At 46.7% G+C, this 23,321-nt stretch overlaps 1 protein-coding gene across 1 annotated transcript in view; it reads left to right on the forward strand.

Moving 5' to 3' along the window:
• FTSJ3 (FtsJ RNA 2'-O-methyltransferase 3) overlaps positions 1 to 23,321 on the forward strand; it is a 75,989-nt gene that overhangs the window by 12,719 nt on the left and 39,949 nt on the right. Inside the window, exons 4-12 of the mRNA XM_040321025.1 lie at positions 1,592 to 1,638; positions 2,983 to 3,062; positions 5,377 to 5,476; positions 7,123 to 7,317; positions 12,435 to 12,550; positions 17,049 to 17,147; positions 19,625 to 19,725; positions 19,814 to 19,897; positions 22,437 to 22,592. Of these exons, the coding sequence (XP_040176959.1) occupies positions 1,592 to 1,638; positions 2,983 to 3,062; positions 5,377 to 5,476; positions 7,123 to 7,317; positions 12,435 to 12,550; positions 17,049 to 17,147; positions 19,625 to 19,725; positions 19,814 to 19,897; positions 22,437 to 22,592 (978 nt within the window). The remainder of the gene's footprint in view (positions 1 to 1,591; positions 1,639 to 2,982; positions 3,063 to 5,376; positions 5,477 to 7,122; positions 7,318 to 12,434; positions 12,551 to 17,048; positions 17,148 to 19,624; positions 19,726 to 19,813; positions 19,898 to 22,436; positions 22,593 to 23,321) is intronic.

Consider the following 23,321-nt stretch of genomic DNA (forward strand, 5'->3'; position numbering starts at 1 on the left):
AAATACTGTTATTGGGAGGAACTCAAGGTAGGAAACTTTGCAGCAGAAAACGTTATAGTCTGATGCTGAAAATGCGTAAAAATAGATTTAGGGTTTACATACTTTTTTTTTTTCTTTTTTTTTTTTTATTCTTTCTTTTTGCGTCAACTGGGTGTGAGTTGCACAGGCTGCATTCATGGCAATGGTGAGGCTGCAGATGGGCACTGATTAGGCAATGGGCACTGAGCCTTATTTTGCTTTGCTTATTTTAGTTACTTGGGTCTGCTGTTTGCAGCATTTAAGAGCTACCCACCACAGGAAACATTGAAATGCAAAAAGCTGAGAGACCTGTCCACACTCATTAGAGCAGGCATGTCCAAAGTCCAGGCCGGGGGCCAATTGCGGCCCCCGTTCCAGTTTAATGTGGCCCCCCTGGTAATTTGGATATATACTGTATTTATCGGCGCTGCCTCGGAGGGGACATGGAGAGGGGGAACGAATGCTGTCAAATTACAAACAGGAGAATCTCCTGTTTACTCAGCGACATCTGTAATAGGAAGTCCCGTCTCCTGGGCTGCCGTTGGACGACTCCTCTGTCTATCATAGGAGGCGAGAGAAATTGGATTAAAGAGGCTGCTGTGTAAACAGGAGATTCTCCTGTATGTAATCTGTTGGTGCTCATCCCGCCCCCCCTTCCTTCTGAGGCTTAATGCCAAGGCTGCAGATGGGCACTGATTAGGCTGCATTGATGGGAAATGACCCTTATTTTGCTTCACAGTTTTTTATTTACATTTTTTCCCCCTGAAACTTCCCTCCTAAAGTGAAGATGTGTGTTATATGCCGATAAATACGGTATATCCAAATAACACGCCCACGCTCATCTCTTCACCACACACAGCCACAAAGGCAATTTGTGTTGGGCAGTGTATTTGTACTCGAACAAACACACTTAGACCAAATTTTAATGGTTCAAAGAATGTCAGGCAAAATAGTCGGCCCTTACGCGTGTTCACTTCATCAAATCTGGCCCTCTTTGAAAAAAGTTTGGACACCCCTGCATTAGAGAAACTATAATATCTTATTAAAGGGGTGGTTCCCCTAAAAATTAACTTTTGACATTGCATTTGCTATAATAATTACAGTTAGAATCGGCTGGTTTTATGTAAAAAATACCTCCGTACTTAGCGTTTGTATTATTCGTTCCCACCGCCACTTCCGGGTACGATGCTGGCGGTGGGCGTTCCTTATCGCGTCACGAGATGCCGAAAGAAGCCGAACGTCGGTGCGGCTCTATACGGCGCATGCGCAACGACGTTCGGCTTCTTTCGGCATCTCGTGACGCGATGGATGCGTCGGTCGGATGCCTGGCCATCAATAAGGAACGCCCACCGCCAGCATCGTACCCGGAAGTGGCGGTGGGAACGAATAATACAAACGCTACGTACGGAGGTATTTTTTACATAAAACCAGCCGATTCTAACTGTAATTATTATAGCAAATGCAATGTCAAAAGTTTATTTTTAGGGGAACCACCGCTTTAAGAAGTGTCATTTTCTTAATAGTGACTCTTCAAGACCAATCCGGTTACTGTTAATTTCTCTTCTTATTTTAGGCTCCAGGTTGCTTCAAAGTTTATGCCAGTATCCAGTCTTATCATAGGTGAGTAAAACAAGTGTGTTCCTTCTATTTCTTCAAAGAAGTTACAGTTAGATGGTACAAGGTTCTATTGATCTACCAAGAACTGTGTAGTGAAAGGGGCAGCTTGACCGGGTAACGATTGATTGCATAGTTTGGGTAGGTCCTCATATTACATTGTACAGTTAGGTTGCAACATGTATAGGGAGCGTTGGGCTTCATTCATATTCAGGCCAGTGCAAATTGTTGCAGCAGGAGTCAGATTCCTGCTGTGGCTGTGAGCGGCTAGGTGCTGACGCCAGCCCCATTCACTATAATGACGGGTCATCGGTGGCCATAGCTATTCGCTGCTGTCCAAACAACCTGTGTCCAACAGCGATCACCGCAGGTAATTATCTGTGGTGATCGCTATTGGACACAGGTTGTTTGGACAGCAGCGCATCACTATGGCCACCGATGACCCGTCATTATAGTGAATGGGGGTGGCGTCAGCACCTAGCCGCTCACAGCCACAGTTGCACTGACCTAAATCGCAAATGTGAATGTAGCCTTTTTTTTTTTTTGATGTCACAATGAAGAGAATACAATTTCCTATCGAGTTCCTGAGTGACAGGTTATTTACATATCTCGTGCACTAGCTTGCAGAAATGCACAGCTTCTGTAAAGTGCACAATTCACACCCCCCTCCCCTCTCCTCCTCTCCTGTCCAGCTCTCCCAGGATTGGCTGTCTTTCCTGTGTTTTGATAACAACATTTTTTCAAAATATGGGGTGATCCACTGTTCAGTGTAAACAGCCATCAGAATATACATAGAACAGTGGATCACCCCATATTTTGAAAAAATGTAATTAAAACAGAGGAAAGACAGCCAATCCTGGGAGAGCTGGATGGGAGAGGAGAGGAGGAGAGGGGAGGGGGATGTGAATTGTGCACTTTACAGAAGCTGTGCATGTCTGCAAGCAGTGCATGAGATATGTAAATAACCTGTCACTCAAGCAAGGACTTTGGTCTTTATCTGGAAGTCTGTTTTATTTCACTGAACAAAAAAGAGGATTGCTCAGCGCTGGATTAACTCTGTGTGGCAAGACTGGCACAGATGATAGGAAATCTTATACTCTACATTGTGACATAAAAAAAAAATTGGGGTTTACATCCACTTTAACGTAAGTATGGAGAAGCATGACATTCACTCCTTGTGATATCACCTTGCCATAAGTCCGTAGCCCCTCTACGAGACTCTAGTCACTCATAGCTTACCCCAAAATATACTTTTACTATCGGCAGCTGAACAGATTGGCATGGTTGCTAAAGGAAGGGAAGTATAAAGTACTCATATCTCTCTTTAAATGTTTTTTTTCTTTTATTAAGGTGTTGACCTCGTGCCTATCAAACCCATTCCTAATGTTGTGACTCTACAGGACGACATCACTAGCGAGACCTGCCGACAGGTAAATGAACTGGGACAGCATGACAAACCTTCATCCTACATTGGTGACAGAAAACAAGGCCAGTGATCCAGTTCTAATATGTTCACACTGAACCTCTGCCAGCAATGCGGTGATCAGCAGTATGAGTTAACCAGGGAGGCAGCAGCTATTTTTTTTAAAGATCGATCTCAAATGGCAACGGTCTTTCCTGGAATGTGACAGCATTGGCAAACAATAGATTTTATTCATATTTTAACCACTTGCCGCCCGCCCATTGCAGATTGACGTCGGCAAAGTGGTTTGAATATCCTGACTGGACGTCGTATGACGTCCTCAGGATATTGAGCCACTGCTCGCCCCCTCGGGGGGGCGCATCACGGCGATCGTTGTTGCAGGGTGTCAGTCTGACGGAGACTCTACCACGTGATCAGCCGTGTCCAATCATGGCTGATCACGATGTAAACAGGAAAAGCGGTAATCGGCTTTTCCTCACTCGCATCTGTCAGACGCGAGTAGAGGAGAGCCGATCGGCTGCTCCTCTGACGGGGGGTTTGCGCTGATCGATTATCAGCACAGCCCCCCCGAGGATGCCCACACTGGGCCACCAGGGAGGCCACTAGACCACCAGGGATGCCCACCACAGGTATGTCAACCACAGGTATGCCACCCTAGACCACCAGGGATGATAATCACAAAAAAGGATGCCAATCAGTGCCCACAATGGGCATCACTGATTGGCAGGCATTGTTTGGCACTGATTGGCATCCATTAGTACAACACATACATTAGTGCCACCTATCTATGCCCATCCGTGCCGCTCATCTATACCGCCTATCCGTGCCCATCCGTGACGCTTATCCGTGCCCATCCATGCTGCCTATCAGCGCAGCATGTTAGTGCCCATCATCGGTGCCCGTCAGTGCAGTACCATCAGTAAAGGAGAAAACATAATTATTTACAATGTTTTATAACAGAAACAAAAAATATTTTTTTTTTCTACATTTTCGGTCATTTTTTAATATTTTTTTGCATAAAATAAAATCCCAGAGGTGATCAAATACAACCAAAAGAAAGCTCTATTTGTGGGAACAAAATGATAAAAATTTAGTTTGAATACAGTGTAGCATGACCGCGCAATTGTCATTCAAAGTGCAACAGCGCTGAAAGCTAAAAATTGGTCTGGGCGGGAAGGTGTATAAGTGCCCGGTATGGAAGTGGTTAAACCTTTTAAAGAACTGGTAGTCCTAAAATAAAGATTAAACGAGAAGTCTAGCCAAAGTGCAGTTCATTTTGCACTTCTGTGAACCGTTTTCAGCAGAGGGCAGGCTGAAGTCCGCTCTCTGCTGACGTCACTGGAATCAGTCCAGGCTCTGTGTCATCCCGACAATTGGAGTCTGGATCCACCAGGTGCCTGGACTGATATCCGTCTCAGCCGCTCAGCAAGCCCCTGAGAGCCTGAGGTGGCCGCTCCTCCACAGCTCAGCGCCCCAGTGAGGAGAAGAGCGGAGGGCTGTGTGACGGTAGTAGAATGATATCCAATGATAAGAAAACCACAGAACCATCCACACATGAGCCAAGGCTTAATGCTGGAACAAGAGAGACTTTAATGGTATAACACACAGCTTATATGTAATTTCTAAAACTGTTACAATGACAAATCTCCGCCCCCCTCACACTGGGGCTCTCATACAGATTATAGGCAGACATTTCGGAGCCGACCCTGAAAACACATTTTCTTTAGATAATGACATCAGTGAAGGTAATTACTAGTTGTACAGAATACATTATCTAGAGAGCTTGGCCCCGAATATAGAAGAGATAATTACCACAATGAAGCAATCAGAATAATTAACATGAGCCACTTCTAATCACAGTAAACAGTAACCACAGGGCTTCTTCACACACACAATAGACCATTTACCCTTTGAAATAGGACTGGCTGAGGAAGGGTCATTACCATATCAACAGCCTGTTAGCCGAGGAGTGAGTCACACCTGAAATCCTCTAACACACGCACAACATTACTAGCAGGGAGAATTACACTGAAGCATCCTTCAGAGGCTGTGACTGACAGTCAGCAGCTCTCTGCTCGTGGAGCTGTGGGAACTGAGCCATCGGCGGTGTTTGATTGCTCGGTTCTCAGTGTAGAGGCGCTAGGAGACAGATGTAGCATCGGACCGATGGTAAGTATGACTTCTCTCCGCATGTGTCCTCTAGAATTCTGTCACATTTCATGGCTGCTGTATAAAAATACAAATAACAAATGTTAAGAAATAAATTGGTCTGTAACATACGGTAACTTATAATAAATATTCTCATTTCCTACCTTTAAAAGGTGATAAAGAAGCAACTTCAGACATGGAAGGCTGATGTGGTATTAAATGACGGAGCACCGAACGTGGGAGCAAACTGGACCCATGATGCATTCACACAAGGTTTGTCTTGTTTTGTCTCGTACAATATTCACACAGTTAAATTGTTTAGGTTTGGGGGGTGTTAAAAACTGGGTTTCTAGGGCCCCCTTCCCCATAGGCTGCCAAAGCAACAGACAGGTGTTCTCATGTCACAATGCCGTAGAAATTTAAAAGAAAAAGTACATTTCCAGGTACTGCTTAGGCACAATAAACATTTCTAAATGTACCCTATAGCATATCAAATCTGTACTTTTTTTGAGTTTAGGCCCACGTTAATAAAAATCACTGTAGGCCTAATGACAGAAAACATCTCATGAATGCTCCCTTTTTCATATGTCTAGTACAGTGTTTCTCAACTCCAGTCCTCAAGGCGCCCCAACAGGTCATGTTTTCAGGCTTTCCATTATTTTGCACAGGGGATTTGATCAGTTTCACTGCCTTAGTAATTACCACAGCCATTTCATCTGAGGGAAATCCTGAAAACATGATCTGTGTGTGCGCCTTGAGGACTGGAGTTGTGAAACACTGGTCTAGTACATGAGTTGGAAATGTCATTGTGACCGTCGCCATACGGTGCTTTGACATTGTCATAAGACCTTCTATTTCAGACATGTCTTAACCACTTCCCGACCGCCGCATGTATATGTACGTCGGCAGAATGGCACGTACAGGCACATGGGCGTCCCCCCCGCTACACGCGGCGGTCGGATTCCCGCAGGGAGCGATCCGGGACGAGGGCGCGGCTATTCGTTAATAGCCGCTCCGTCGCGATCGCTCCCCGGAGTTGAAGAACTGCTTCACTGTGGCGGCTGCATCGATCGAGTGATCCCTTTTATAGGGAGACTCGAACGATGACGTCAGACCTACAGCCACACCCCCCTACTGTTGTAAACACACACTAGGTGAAACCTAACTCCTACAGCGCCCCCTGTGGTTAACTCCCAAACTGCAACTGTCATTTTCACAATAAAGAATGCAATTTAAATGCATTTTTTGCTGTGAAAATGACAATGGTCCCAAAAATGTGTCAAAATTGTCCGAAGTGTCCGCCATAATGTCGCAGTCACGAAAAAAATCGCTGATCGCCGCCATTAGTAGTAAAAAAAATAAAAAATAATAAAACTATCCCCTATTTTGTAAACGCTATAAATTTTGTGCAAACCAATCGATAAACGCTTATTGCGATTTTTTTTTTTTTTTACCAAAAATAGGTAGAAGAATACGTATCGGCCCAAACTGAGGAATTTTTTTTTTTTTTTATATATGTTTTTGGGGGATGTTTATGATAGCAAAACGTAAAAAATATTGAATTTTTTTCAAAATTGTCGCTCTATTTTTGTTTATAGCGCAAAAAATAAAAACCGCAGAGCTGATCAAATACCACCAAAAGAAAGCTCTATTTGTGAGGAAAAAAGGACGCCAATTTTGTTTGGGAGTCACGTCGCACGACCGCGCAATTGTCTGTTAAAGCGACGCAGTGCCGAATTGTAAAAACCCCTTGGGTCATTTAGCAGCATATTGGTCCGGTCCTTAAGTGGTTAAAAAAAGTTTTGAACTAAATAATTGTAAGTTTAGGATGTATCAGGATTATGGATCTTTGTGAATTGGGAGCACAGACAGTTTATATGATTTGTCCTTTTTCTTACACACTGTTTTCTATATTTCAGTACATCTGTCTCTTATGGCTCTTCGCTTGGCCTGTGACTGCCTCTCTAGAGGGGGCTGGTTTGTCACAAAGATTTTCCGTTCTTCCGATTATCAATCCCTTCTGTGGATCCTCAAGAACTTCTTCAAGAAGGTGACTTCCACCAAGCCCCAGGCATCTCGAAGTGAGAGTGCTGAAATCTTTGTTGTGTGTCAAGGTGAGTGAAGAACCTAGAAGAAAATGCAATAGATCCTTTCCCTTTTTATTTAAATGCAGGGTTCCTTTCATCTTTCCTTAACCACTTCTAAACCGCCGTACGTCTTTATACGGCCTAACTTTAAAGATTGATATCTCGGTAACGGCAGCAGCTGCTGCCACAACCGAGGTATCAATCTTTAGTGTCAGCGGTTCTGTTAACGATAACGGCGGTCTCCGCGGCGGATTCGCCGCGAGATCGCCGTTATCGACGGCGGGAGAGGGGCCCCCCCCTCCCGCCGCTCTCCCGCGCCTTCCGCCGCTTACCGTAGCCGTCGGTAGCGGCGGAGGAGATCGGGACCGTTCGGCAGCTGACTGGGGTTGCGAGTGAAGGAAAAATCTCCTTCGCCCGTCCCCATAGCTCTGCTGGGCGGAAGTGACGTCAAAACGTCAGTCCCGCCCAGCGTCTTTTGAAAAAATGACAGTTTCAAATTTTTTATTTTTATTTTGCATTTAAGTCTAAATATGAGATCTGAGGTCTTTTTGACCCCAGATCTCATATTTAAGAGGACCTGTCATGCTTTTTTTCTATTACAAGGGATGTTTACATTCCTTGTAATAGGAATAAAAGTGATCAATTTTTTTTTTTTTATTTCAGTGTAAAAAATTATAAAACTAAATAAAAATAAATAAGAAAACAAAAACATTTTTTTTTAAAGCGCCCCATCCCGACGAGCTCGCGCACAGAAGCGAACGCATACACGAGTAGCGCCCGCATATGAAAACGGTGTTCAAACAACACAAGTGAGGTATCGCCGCGATCGTTAGAGCGAGAGCAATAATTCTAGCCCTAGACCTCCTCTGCAACTCAAAAAATGCAACCTGTAGAATTTTTTAAACGTCGCCTATCGAGATTTTTAAGGGTAAAAGTTTGACACCATGCCACGAGCGGGCGCAATTTTTAAGCGTGACATGTTGGGTATCATTTTACTTGGCGTAACATTATCTTTCACAATATATAAAAAAAATAGGCAAAATTTATTGTTGTCTTATTTTTAATTAAAAAAAGTGATTTTTTTTCCCCAAAAAAGTGCGCTTGTAAGACCGCTGCGCAAATACGGTGTGACAAAAAGTATTGCAATGACTGCCATTTTATTCTCTAGGGTGTTAGAAAATATATATATATATATATATAATGTTTGGGGGTTTTAAGTAATTTTCTAGCAAAAAAAACTGTTTTAGTCTTGTAAACACAGAATCTGAAAAATTAGCCCGGTGGTAAAGAGGTTAAAGAGAAAATATAGGCCCGGATTCACATACATTGGCGCATATTTATGCCGGCGTAGCGTATCGAATATACGCTGCGCACAGAGGCAAGCATAGTATTTACAAAGCACTCGCCCCCAGTCGCTGTTAAAGATACGCTGGGTTTCCTCAGCGTAGGTGGAAGTGGGTGTGAGCCATGCTAATGAGGCGTGACCCCATGCAAATGAAGGACTGAGCTTCATAAAGTTACGAATAACGTACGGCGCATGCGCCGTCCCGTGGATGCATCCCAGTGAGCATGCTCAGAATCGCGTCAAAACAACTGCCTAAGATACGTCGAATCACTGCCTACGACGTGAACGTAACCTACGCCCAGCCCTATTCACGTACTACGTAAACGACGTAAAATACGACGGCTGTGTTCCCAGGTCCATACCTTTTGCATGAGTTGCGCCTCCTATATGAGGAATAACTTTACGCCTTACGTAAATTGCGTATATTATGCGCCAGGACATTTGTGAATCGGCGTATGTCCCTCATTTGCATATGTGCATAGAAAATCTATGGGAGCGGCAAATGCGCCCAGCGTAGATAAGCGCCGACGACACGCCGGCGTAGGAAAGTTACGCCGGTCGGATGAAGCCTATTTTCAGGCGTATCTCAGTTTATGGGCACGGCGCATAGATACGACGGCGCATACTTACACTTACGTGGCGTATCTGGAGATACGTCGGCGTAAGTGCTTTGTGAATTCGGCCATAGTGCGTATCCTGTGAGTTCTTGTCTTTGATGATATTGTAAAATTTGGAACTCCCAGGAATGACATTAGTTTAAACCAGCCATTTTCAGCCAGGGTTCCATGGAACTTTATAGTTCCTCCAGAGGTTGCAAGGGGTTCCTGGAGGTGTGGCTGATTGGCTTCCCATATGATGATGCTGCTGCTGCATAGTTCCAGGGCCAATGCTATTTGGCAGAACCAGTTGCATGACAATAGTGCTCTTATTAGCTGTCTGTAAGGGTGACCATCACTGTAAGGGGTATTCCTACTAGCCACTAATGGAAGGGGCAATATGCCCATCAACTGCCAATGAATGTGTTATAGCTTAAATCAGGGGTTGACAAATTTGCTTGGAATCTAGGAGCCAGCTAAAAAAGTTAGGAGCCAGAAAACGCGCCCTGTCCCGATGAGCTTGCGCGCAGAAGCGAACACATCCGTGAGCAGCGCCCGCATATGTAAACGGTGTTCAAACCACACATGTGAGGTATCGCCGCGATTGGTAGAGCGAGAGCAATAATTCTAGCCCTAGACCTTCTCTGTAACTCAAAACATGCAACCTGTAGATTTTTTTAAACGTCGCCTATGAAGATTTTAAAGGGTAAAAGTTTGTCGGCATTCCACGAGCGGACGCAATTTTGAAGCGTGACATGTTGGGTATGAATTTACTCGGCGTAACATTATCTTTCATAATATAAAAAAAAAATGGGGATAACTTTACTGTTGTCTTATTTTTTTATTAAAAAAAGTGTAATTTTTTCCCAAAAAAGTGCGCTTGTAAGACCGCTGCGCAAATACGGCGTGACAGAAAGTATTGCAACGATCGCCATTTTATTCTCTAGGGTGTTGGGATAAAAAATATATATAATGTTTGGGGGTTCTAATTAGAGGGAAGAAGATGGCAGTGAAAATAGTGAAAAATGACATTAGAATTGCTGTTTAACTTGTAATGCTTAACTTGTAATACCAACGGCCACCACCAGATGGCGCCAGGACACTATTCCAAGCCACCTTCCAAGCCAAGTCGCCAGGACACTATTTCTAGTCGCCATGGCGACCGGGATTTGTCGAGCCCTGGCTTAAATACATTATTTTAAGGGTTTCTCTGGGGCAAAAAGGTTGAGGAAGGCTGGTTTAAACACCTACTTTGGGCCAGAATTTGTATCACGTGAAGCCAGTCACTTGAAGTGGTTGTTAAGCCACTCTGACCTGTTTATACTCTCCTCACTGCCTCCTAATGACGGGTGACCCTGGGTGTGCCATTAAAAAAAAAAAAAATGCAGTATATACCAGCTCACGTGACCAGCTGGTTCACTCCAGCCGGCTGGTCACGTGAGCGCCGAAATCTGTCACTCATAAAATGCAGTATATACCAGATTTCAAAGACCCCTTTCACACTGAGGCAGTTTTCGGGCATTTTAGCGCCAGAAATGGCACCTAAAAACAGCCTCCCATTCATTGGCAAGAGTGCTTTCACACTGGGCAATGTGCTTGCAGGATGTTGCCAAAAGTCCCGCAAGCAGCATCTTTGGGGCGCTGTAAAAAGCGCTCCAAAAACGCCCCTGCCTATTGAAATGAATGGGCAGCGCTTCCGAAGCACCTTAAAAGTGCTGCAAAAGTGGTGGTGTTTGGATTTTTTTTTCTAGTCACGTGACCTTAAAAAAAAAAAAAAAACGCCCCGCTAGCACCTGAAAAGTGCCGCCAAAGCAACGCACAAATAACTGCCGCTTTATAGCTCTTTTAGCAGCGATTCAGTGTTAAAGGGGGTCTTAATCACACTGGGGGGTCTGCTGTTACTAGCCAAAGGGCAGGAACGTGGGGGGGGGGGGGCAGGACAGAGGAGAACGGGGGAGAGCAGGGCTGCGGATGATGGAGACACATTAACTGACCACGGTGTCAGGGCTCAACAGCCATGATATACGGTGGTCAGTTTACAGAGGGGAGGGTATAGCCAGGCAGGATCAGCCAGGTATTTCAGGGTTTACAATGGGCCAAATTACACAGCACAAGCACTGTGCTCCTATACAGTGGTGGAGCTGTGTAATTTGGCCCACTTAACATGCGTTAACCACTTAAGGACCAGCCGCCGGTGTTATACGTCGGTACTTTGACACTAAATACCAGAGCTAGCTGCCATACCCTCTGTATTCTGGACAGCGGACTGTCCTCTTTCAGATAAAAGTAGTCTCAGCGTTGGATTTGCCGCAAGATCACTTTTATCGGTAGAGGGCCCCCCCCCCCCCCGCTGCGCTCCAGTCGTCTCTGCCGTTTACCGCAGCCATCGGTAGAGATGATCCCACCCTCTCCCCTGTGAGGCTGGACGCTGAGTGAGGGAAAGATGACCCCCCCCCCCCCCCACTCGGCTCCATAGTATTGGAGGGCGGAAGCGACATCAAATGTCACTTCTGCCCAATGCTCATAAAGGGGATTTCATATTCAATAGATCCTGTCATGCTTTTTTCTGTTTACATTCCTTGTCATAGGAATAAAAGTGAGCCAAACCACACATGTGAGGTATCCCTGTGAACATTAGAGCGAGAGCAATAATTCTAGCACTAGACCTCCTCTGTAACTCAAAACTGGTAACCTGCCAAAGTTTGTCGCTATTCCAAGAGCGGGTGCAATTTTGAAGCGTGACATTGTTGGGTATCGATTTACTCAACGTAACATTATCTTTCACAATCTAGAAAAAAAAAGCGCTCAATTTTACTGTAGTCTTATTTTTTCAATTTAAAAAAGTATATTGTTTCCAAAAAAATTGCGCTTGTAAGACCGCTGCGCAAATGCGGTGTGACATATATAAGTATTGCAACAGCCGCCATTTTATTCTCTAGGGTGTCTGAAAAATATATATATAATGTTTGGGGGTTCCAAGTAATTTTCTAGTCAAAAAAAAATAGATTTTAACTTAAAAACAACAATTCTCAGAAAGAGGCTCGGTCCTTAAGTGGTTAAAGGGACAGGATCCACATTATTATTATTTATTTATTTTTATATACGTTAACAGACGCTTTACCTCGGTGTATGTAAGGGTTCACAACCACTTTTATGTAAAATAATTTTATAGTGAGCTATTATACATTTTTTTTTCCCTGTAGGATACTTGGCTCCTGATAAAATTGACAGTCGTTTCTTTGATCCTAAGTTTGCCTTTAAGAATGTGGAAAGTCCTATGCAAACTGTCTCTCAGCTGGTATCCCATAAGAAGCCCAAGGTGAGTTCCCTTTCCGGGTTCCTCTGCTACTTGTCTATCTTCAAACAGACTCTATGGGCCAGATTCACATAGAATTGGATAGGCGCAGCGTATCAGAGATACACTACACCGCCGTATCTTACCTGGCTCTAAGTCGAATCCAGGAAGATTTCGCGCCGTAAGTAACGGCGGCGTAGTGTATCTCTCGGCGCGTATTTCAAATTGGGCGGGTAGGGGGCGTGATTCATTTAAATGAAGCGCGTCCCCGCGCCGATTGAACTGCGCATGCATTTCCCGCCGTGCTTTGCGCGAAATGACGTCGCACCCACGTCATTTTTTGAATTTAGACGTGAGTTACGTCCTTTCCTATTCACGGACGACTTACGCAAAAAAAAAAAAAAAATTCAAAATTCGACGCGGGAACGACGGCCATACTTTAACATGGCAAGTCTATCTATACGCCGCAAAATAGCAGCTTTAACTATACGCCGGGAAAAGCCGACTAGCGACGACGTAAGAGAATGCGACGGCCGCGCGTACGTTTGTGGATCGACGGAAAAAGCTAATTAGCATACCCGACGCGGAAAACGAGGCGAACTCCACCCAGCGGGCGCCGAAGTATTGCACCTACGATCCGAAGGCGTACGCCTGTCGGATCAAAGCCAGAAGCCGTCGTATCTTGGTTTGAGGATTCAAACTAAAGATACGACGCGGCAAATTTGAAAGTACGCCGGCGTATCAGTAGATACGCCGGCATACTTCTTCTGCGAATCTGGCCCTATCTTCCTGTTGCCTTTTGTTGGACTAGATGGTGGAGCCTAGGGTTGTCCCGATACCACTTTTCTAAGACCGAGTACAAGTACCGATACTCTTTTTCCAAGTACTCGCCGATACCGATACTTTTTTTTTCAAAGTCATGTGACAGTTTGACAGGTGGGGACTGATGGGTGGCATTGACAGGTGGCTGGCACTGATAGGCGGCACTGACTGGTGACTGGCGCTGTTGAGCACTAATAGGTGGCACTGATAGGTGGCACTTGTGGCCACTGATTGCACTGATAGGTGGCACTTGTGGCCACTGATTGCACTGATAGGTGGCACTTGTGGCCACTGATAGGTGGCACTTGTGGCCACTGATAGGTGGCACTTGTGGCCACTGATAGGTGGCACTTGTGGCCACTGATTGCACTGATAGGTGGCACTTGTGGCCACTGATAGGTGGCACTTGTGGCCACTGATTGCACTGATAGGTGGCACTGGTAGATGGCACTGATTGCCCTCAGTGCCACCTATCAGTGCCCACAAGTGCCATCTAGCAGTGCCATCTGATAGGTGGCACTTATGGGCACTGATAGATGGCACGGACTGTGCCCGCCCTCTCCAGCCAGACTCCGGTCGCACTTTCCTTCCACAGACTCTGCCCACCCCCTCTCCAGCCAAACTCCCCCTGCACTCTCCATCCACAGACTCTGTCCACCCTCTCCGGCCAGACACCGCCGGCACTCCCCCGCCCTCTCCTGCTCTCCCCAGCTACGGACTCCTCCAGCCCTCGCTGGAAACCCAACCCAAAAAAATTAATAAAAATCGGATGAAGCATCGGGAGCATTTGCACTAGTACAAGTACTGACGCAAATGCTCAGTATCGTTTCAGATTGGGCAATCATTTATTTTCCCCTATGTTGGTAGAGTAAACGGCAATAGAAAAACTGATGTTGACAAGTGGTCACCTCCCTGCCATTCTATCTCGCCCAATGAATGTTTTGCATTCATTGAGAAAATGCAAAATGTTATCAGAATGGTACCTGTGCCAAGTGAGTGACTTCCTGTGTTTCACATAGCAGCAGGGCATCACTCTGGGCGGGACCCAGAAGCCAGCGGCAACTGCCTACTACAGTGATTTCCACCTTCTATGGGGATTGGCCAGGTATAGCACATACACACTTGCATTGGTCCAAGCTGGACCAATGTAACTACGGATAAATACCCATAATTAAACTCCAGCTTTAATGTGTCGGTAAATCCGAATCAATGAATTTCTCTCATTAAAGCAGACCTTCAGTAATGTTTTCATCTTTCCATCTATTAAATCTCATGCCCTTGTTGTTTTAACTTTGGGTAGAATTTGAACCTCGGATTACAAGCATAATCAGTTCCAGGAGAATGCTCGTAATCCAAAGTACTCGCATATCAAAGCTTGTTTTCCCATTGAAGTCAATGGAAACTAAAATAATTTGTTCCGTATTGACTTCAATGGGATGCAATACCGAATGCGGCCAGAGGTGGGGGCTCCAGAAAGCGCAGAAAAGGCCCGAGGACACTTCGGCTTGTTTCCTGCGCCCCCGTGCCTAAGGTCACATGAGGTACTGCAGGCCTATTTTCGGCTCTGCTCGTGGTTCTGTGCCCCCATACCTCAGGCCAAATGAGGTACTGCAGGCCTATTTAGCTTGAATTTTGCCTGTCTTGCGAGTCGGCACTCGCAAACCGAGTCAGAATTAAAAAAAAAAAAAAAATTGCAAATCAAAACGCTGTCAAACCAAGTTACTCTTAAACTGAGGATCCACTGTAAATACCTTATACAGCCCACTTCCGGTTTCTTGTCTGGTAAAAAGCCTAGACTTATGACATCATGCACAGCTCTCTCTCTCACTCTGGTGACAGTTTGCCAGGAACGGGGGGGGGGGGGTGAGTCATAAGAGGGCCAATGCAGGCTGGCACTGGTGATGAACCAATTAGAGAATGGCCATGCCTAGCTCTGCACACTGTACTTTAGTGATATAAAGGGCTGGGGCTGAGCAAGGGGTCACTGCTGTCCAGTGCCGATCCTGACCTCCCCGGGGCCCTAAGCAGAATAAGATGTCACATTAAAGTTGAGAAGCGGGGGGGCTACCGGAAATGACATGTCACATTAAAGTTGAGAAGCGGGGGGAGGGGGTGTTCTGCTGTCGGAAATGACATCTTACATTAAAGTGAGAAGCTGGGGGTGCTGACTTCTTACCTCTTCTCCCATGCAGCCAGCGAGTTAAGAAGCGGGGTGAGGGGCCAAAAATTACTTCTCACCAGGCAGGGCCTCTAGTAATTTTGGGGGCCCTAAGCGGCTTGCATAGTGAGCCTATAGGGCGGATCGGCCCTGCTGCTGTCAATACAGCACATTGCTCTATCCGCAGGATTACCGTATTTTCCGGCGTATAAGACGACTCGGTGTATAAGACGACCCCCTAATTTTCCAGGAAAAATTTTGGTTTTGGGATATACTCGCCGTATAAGACTACCCCCTTCCTACTAGTCCAGTGATATGCAATTAGCGGACCTCCAGCTGTTGCAAAACTACAAGTCCCATCATGCCTCTGGGTGTCGTGCTTGTGGTTGTCTTGCTATGCCTCATGGGATTTGTAGTTCCGCAACAGCTGGAGGTTCACTTATTGCATATCCCTGTACTAGTCTTTCTGGAAGCTGAGGGGTAGCCAGAACAACCGCTGACAGAAACAGGCTTTTTTCAAGCCTCACTATGCCATTACATGCCCCCACTGTGCCATTACTTGCCCCCACAGTGCCATCACATTACATGCCCCCACAGTGCCATCACATTACATGCCCCCACAGTGCCATCACATTACATGCCCCCACAGTGCCATCACATTACATGCCCCCACAGTGCCATCACATTACATGCCCCCACAGTGCCATCACATTACATGCCCCCACAGTGCCATCACATTACATGTCCCCACAGTGCCATCACATTACATGCCCCCACAGTGCCATCACATTACATGCCCCCACAGTGCCATCACATTACATGCCCCCACAGTGCCATCACATTACATGCCCCCACAGTGCCATCACATTACATGTCCCCACAGTGCCATCACATTACATGCCCCCACAGTGCCATCACATTACATGTCCCCACAGTGCCATCACATTACATGCCCCCACAGTGCCATCACATTACATGCCCCCACAGTGCCATCACATTACATGCCCCCACAGTGCCATCACATTGCATGCCCCCACAGTGCCATCACTTGCCCCCACTTTCCCCCCCACTGTGCCATCACTCACGTTTTGCAGGCCGGTGACAGTCTCCGTCTGCTGCGAGCGTCCATGATTTCAAAGCCGCGCCGTCTTCTCAGCGTGTCCTGTGATTGGCGGAACACAAATTTTCCCAGTAGCGCCTCTGTTCTGTGTTCCTCCTATCACGGATGCCTTCTCATCTCGTCCAAGGATGAGAAGGCATCCATGATAGGCGGAACACAGAACAGAGGCGCTGCTGGGAAACTTTGTGTTCCGCCAATCACAGGACACGCTGAGAAGACGGCGCGGCTTTGAAATTATGAACGATCGCAGCTGCACGGGGACCGTACCCGGCGTATAAGACGACCCCCGACTTTGGATGCATTTTTTTGCATCCAAAAAGTCGTCTTATACGCCGGAAAATACGGTAATTGAAAATATGGTTCTGTATTGGCCTTGGCAGAAACCAGCTGTGAGCTCATTTACATTTTCTTTCTCCCCACAGGCAGAAGGATATGAAGAAGGAACACTTTACCAAAAAGCAAATCTTGTGGATTTCCTGAAATCTCCCAATCCTGTGGACTTTCTTGCCAAGATCGGCGAGGTATGAGTTTTATCATTGTGAAGTCACATCTGGGAATTATGCAATTGTTTGGATGCAATTTAATATTGTGAATGTTATTAATGTTAATGGGGCAGGTACAATGGCTGTGCTGTTCCACGGGGGTAAATTAACGAAGAGAGCTCCAAGGGAGTACTGTGAATCCACATAGAGGGACAGGAATGGAGCAAAGACCTTCACTTTTGCTGCTTCAATAAGGATGATTTAAAAGGGAAAGCCTCTTAAAGTGGAGGTTCACCCCTACAATATACTTTTTCCCCTTAGATTGATGCTTGTTTTGTCTAGGGGAATCGGCTAGTTGTTTTAAAATATGAGCTGTACTTACCGTTTACGAGATGCATCTTCTCCGCCGCTTCCGGGTATGGGCTGCGGGACTGGGCGTTCCTATTTTGATTGACAGTCTTCCGAGAGGCTTCCGACGGTCGCATCCATCGCGTCACGATTTTCCGAAAGAAGCCGAACGTCGGTGCGCAGGCGCAGTATAGAGCCGCACCGACGTTCGGCTTCTTTCGGCTACTAGTGACGCGATAGATGCGACCGTCGGAAGACTGTCAATCAAGAAGGAACGCCCGCTCCCGAAGACCCATACCCGGAAGCGACGGAGAAGATGCATCTCGAAAACGGGTAAGTAATGCTCATATTTTAAAACAACTAGCCGATTCCCCTAGACAAAACGAGCAGGAATCTAAGGGGAAAAGAGAAAAAAATAAAATAAATGGGTGAACTCCCGCTTTAATATAAACAATAAAGCAATAGTTGTACCATCATCAATTGAAGTCAATTGGAATAGAACTAAGGCTAGAGGACCAAAGAAGGGAGGGGGCAAAAGGACTATATCGGTACTGTATAAGGAGATAAATTGGAGGAGTAGTAAAGGTAAAAGATATAGATCAGTTTATTAACATAGTATCAAAAAGACAAACATAATCATAAAATACATCAAAACAATAATAAAAAACAATGGACATATTGCGAGACCAGCCATACAGGTCACCGAGCTAGACTGGTCCCCAGGCAGAGGATCACGGTGAAAAGAGGAGGTCACACAAGGCGGAATCTCAACTAGTTTCGCAACTGGGTTGCTTCGTCAGGAGAATTCTATAAAGAGAACACCCACTTTCTTGGAAGTCGCAGCCAACCGCGGAGAGAAATGGGCAGCAGCGGTGGAGGAGCGGTATACACACCGCTCCTTCACCGCTACAAAAATGCGGCTAGCAGCCCTCTGGCTTTCACACTGGAGACAAAGGAGCAGCTTTTTAAGGGCGGATTGCAGGCACTATTTTTAACGCTATAGCGCTTGCAATACACTCCAGTGTGAAAGGGGTCTAAGACTTACTCGTTTTTGTCTAGGGGTCCAGAGAGCCGTCCTATACTCGCCTAGTTCTCAGATACTCCCAGTGCAAGACAAGTCCCTTTTGGCTCCTGCCCCCCTCACAAGCTGTCTTGTGTGGTGGACTGTTCCGGACGTCGGCACTAGGGATGAGCTCCGGCGTGTTCGCACAGTCCACGTGCAGAGCCCGCCAGGAAGTCTGCACGGCGCTGCGCTAATCACAGGCAGGAAGACATTTCCTGATCTCTGCAGCCGAGCATCGGGAATACGCCTCCCTGCCTATGATTAGCGCAGCGCCGTGCAGACCTCCTGGCGGGCTCTGCACATGGACTGTGCAAACATGCCGGAGCTCATCCCTAGTCAGCACGCCCATAGACTGGCTGTGGACGTGAAGACGCCTGGAACACTACACTGCTGTATGTGGGGGGAGCGCCTTTTTCCAGAGGATCGAAGGAGTATAGGCTCAGTGTTAACCCCTAGAGAAAACGAGCGCTGCATGGGGGAAACAGTTGGACTTGAGAATGAGAATCTGTTGTACTGGGCATGGTTGTCAAAGTTTGGTGGACATAGAGAAGTACCGTATCGGCGTATACCGCGCACTTTTTTGCCCTGAAAATCAGGGAAAAATCGTGGGTGCGCGATATACGCCGATACCCGATTCCCGCGCCGAGTTTGAACCACTGTGCCGGAATATACCGAGCGCAGTACACTCGGGTATAGTCGGGCAGTCTCGGCTCCTTCCGCGCTCACGTCCTGGACGTACAGAACGTGACCGCGAGAGGAGCCGAGCCTGCCCGACTATACCCGAGTGTACTGCGCTCGGTATATATCGGCGCAGTGGTTCAAACTCGGCGCGGGGATCGAGCGGGGAGGACACCACGATGGCCGCAGAAGGACGCCGGACCCGACGAGGAGGACACCGCCGCACCCGACGAGGCTGCCGATGGAGACCGCGCAAGACACCAAAACTGTAAGTACTAAAATGTTTTTTTTACAGGAATGCGGGTCCACATTAGGGGTGCGCGCTAAACGCCGGAGCGCGCAATACCCCGATAAATACGGTACTTGAGAAACAGGCAAGCAATAATCATGTGAATGAGAAGCAACTGTTGTCATTTCTCTGCTTCAGATCGTAATAGATGACGAAGATCTTGAGACCCATACGGCCACCACCACTGATATCAAAGAATTCTGTAAGGATATCAAAGTCCTTGGGCGCAAGGAGCTCAGGTATTATTTGGCCACATTTACTTCTCTTCCCTTTTTTTGTCCCTTTTTGCTTGAATTTACTTCTGAACTATACCCCTTATCCATGCAGGTCACTCCTGAATTGGAGGTCGAAGTTGCGTAGACATCTTGCCAAGAAGCTAAAAGAATCAAAAGATTCTATGGAGGAGGTGAAGTGAGTACTTCTATCGATTTTAATGTTTGCGTTGCTTGTATCCACATTAAGTAAAAACGTATTCTCACTTCTCAATTATTTTTCTTACATGGTGGGCAAAAAGTTGGAGAGCGTGATGACACCTCCACACCTAGTCCAATCTGAGAACATAAGAATGGTGACCCCCCTGTGTTCACAATGCAGCAGGGCAGCCGCTCAGCAATGGGACCCAGACGCTAGTCGTGATTTCCAGCTTTTACAGAGAACCCACATAGATACTGGGCCAGATTCAGATAGGTCAGCGGATCCGCGTAACCTATCTGATTTACGTTACGCCGCCGCAAGTTTTTGAGGCAAGTGCTTTATTCAGAAAGCACTTGCCTGTAAAGTTGCGGCGGCGTATCGTATATCCCCCGGCGGAATTCAAATTCCGCAGCTAGGGGGCGTGTAAAATTTAAATCAGGCGCGTCCCCGTGCCGAACGAACTGCGCATGCGCTGTCCGCAAAATTTCCCAGCGTGCATTGCTCCAAATGACGTCGCAAGGACGTCATTGGTTTCCGCGTTAACGTAAATTACGTCCGGCCGTATTCGCGAACGACTTACGCAAACGACGTAAAAATGTCAAAACTCGGCGCGGGAACGACGGCTATACTTAACATAGGATACGCCGCACATACCCCTCGTATAGCAGGGGTAACTTTCCGCCAGAAAAAGCCGAACGCAAACGACGTAAAAAAAATGTGCCGGGCGGTCGTTCGTTTCTGAATCGGCGTAAATGCTCATTTGCATATTCGACGCGTAAAAGATACGGAAGCGCCACCTAGCGGCCGGCCTGGAATTGCAGCCTAAGATCCGACGGTGTAAGTCACTTACACCTGTCGGATCTTAGGGAGATCTATGCGTAACTGATTCTATGAATCAGGCGCATAGATACGACGGCATTACTCAGAGATACGATGGCGTATCTCTTTTCTGAATCCAGCCCACTGTGTTTCCCTGAAAATAAGCCTGGGTCTTATATTAATTTTGGCAACAAAAGACACAGTAGGGCTTATTTTCGGGGTAGGTCTTACCATGTAATGTGCTGTCTTCTCTCCCCCACACTTTCCCTGCCTGTCAGGAATCCCCAGTGTGAACCAAATTTAAAATGCTTGTAAAATCCTATAATCCACTCTATTACAGTATATATAATGTACAATGTGTGCGTTTCTGTAATATAATTGTGCCAAATATCTTCGTTATAGCACCGCTCTGCACTTCTGTGACCCGCCGGAGCTCTCTTCCCCACAATTATATTACAGAAACACACACATTGTACATTATATATTACTGTAATAGAGTGAATTATAGGACTTTACAAGCATTTTAACCACCTGAGGCCTGCGCTATAGCCGAATGACGGCTACAGCGCGGACCTAAAAATCCAACAGGACGTCAATTGACGTCTGCCCCTTTCCTCGTACCCCGCGCGCGCTCCCGAGTGCGCAGCGGGGAAACTCTGTGCTGGCCGTGTCCCTTGGACACAGCCAATCACAGATCGCCGTGAACGGCCAATCGGAGTGGACGTTTGGTAAGCGATCTGTGCGGCCAATGAGAGATGATCTCATATGTTATTTTTTGTATATAGCGCAAAAAATAAAAACCGCAGAGGTGATCAAATACCACCAAAAGAAAGCTCTACTTGTGGGGAAAAAAAGGACGTCAATTTTGTTTGGGAGCCACGTCGCACAACCGCGCAATTGTCAGTTAAAGCGACGCAGTGCCGGAAGCTGAAATTTCACCTGGGCAGGAGGGGGGTATATGTGCCCAGTAAGCAAGCGGTTAAACTAGGGCTTATTTTCGGGGTAGTGCTTATATTCAGCCCTCCTGGAAAATAACGCTAGGTCTTATTTTCAGGGTAGGTCTTATTTTCGGGGGAAACACGGTACAATGGCCCAAGCTGGATCTGTGCAACTATGGAAAATAATATTCATACCTGGAATCCTTTAAAAGGTTTTTTTTTTTAAATAACAAACATGTCATACTTGCCTCCACTGTGCAGTTCGTTTTGCACAGAGTGGCCCCTATTGTCCTCTTTTGGGGTCCCACGGCGGCTGTCTCGGCTCCTCCCTGCTAAAGCTAACCCCCTCTGGGAAGCTGTTTCCCAAAGGGGGTTCGTTGGCGGGCGCGCTCCCGTGTCATACAGTTGGTGTCCATAGACGCCAAGACTATGACTCGGTCCCCGGCGGCCAAGTCATTGGATGTGATTGACAGCAGTGGGAGCCAATGGCTGTGCTGCTATCAATCTATCCAATCAACGGCCAGACTCGGTGGAGAAGAGGATGCTGCTGGATGAGCACAGCAGGTGAACAGGCTCAGGTAAGTAAATTGGGGGGGGGGGGGGGGCATGACAGCGCGTGTTTTCTCACATAGGATGCATTAAGGTAAAAAAACACGAACCTTTCCAACCCCTAATTTAGCCTGGAGTTGGACTGTGATTTGCTTGTAGGGCAATGCAGACAGGTCTCCTTTCAGATAATAAATAAAGCCGATTTGTCTAACCATGCTTCTTGTCTTCAGTCTCAGTTCTGGTGAAGAGGAAGATGGCGGCTTAGAATCCGAGGGCAAAAAAAAGAACAAAGAAGAGGACAAAGAAGAGGAGGAGGAGGATGAGAATCAGCAGCTGGACAGGAAGTTGGCTGAACTAAAAGCTGAAGAGCTGTCGACACTCAAAAGGTGAAAAAAACATTTAACTGTTGACTTGGAAACAATGGGCTAGATTCAGGTACCCTTTGCGCTTTTTTTACGGAGGCGCAGGGCAACGTTTTTGCCCTGCGCCCCCGCAAATTTTCCACGCTACCCGCGATTCACGGAGCAGTAGCTCCGTAAATTGCGTGTGCGCTCCGGCAAAATGCCCGGCGTAAGCGCGCGCAATTTAAATGATCCCGTAGGGGGCGGGAATCATTTAAATTAGGCGCGTTCCCGCGCCGAGCGTAGAGCGCATGCTCCGTCGAGAAACTTTCCCGACGTGCATTGCGGTAAATGACGTCGCAAGGACGTCATTTGCTTCAAAGTGAACGTGAATGGCGTCCAGCGCCATTCACGATTCACTTACGCAAACTACGTAAATTTTAAATTTCGCGACGCGGGAACGACGGGGATACGTAACATTGGCTGCCCCTGCTAATAGCAGGGGCAGCCTTACGCGAAAACCGCCGTACGCAAACGACGTAAACTGCGTACGCAGGGCTCGCGTAACGTTGTGAATCGGTGTTAGTATGCAATTTGCATACTACACGCAGAGCACAACGGGAATGCCACCTAGCGGCCATCGTAAGAATGCAGCCTAAGATATGCGGGCATAAGAGCCTTATGCCGCGCATATCTTAGGCTGCAGTCGGCGTAACGAGATTCCTGAATCGGGACCATTCGTTACGCCCGCGCAAGTAAGCAATTGCGCTGCGT

The sequence above is a fragment of the Rana temporaria genome, chromosome 8, assembly GCF_905171775.1.
Source record: "Rana temporaria chromosome 8, aRanTem1.1, whole genome shotgun sequence".
Classification (NCBI taxonomy): Eukaryota; Metazoa; Chordata; class Amphibia; order Anura; family Ranidae; genus Rana; species Rana temporaria.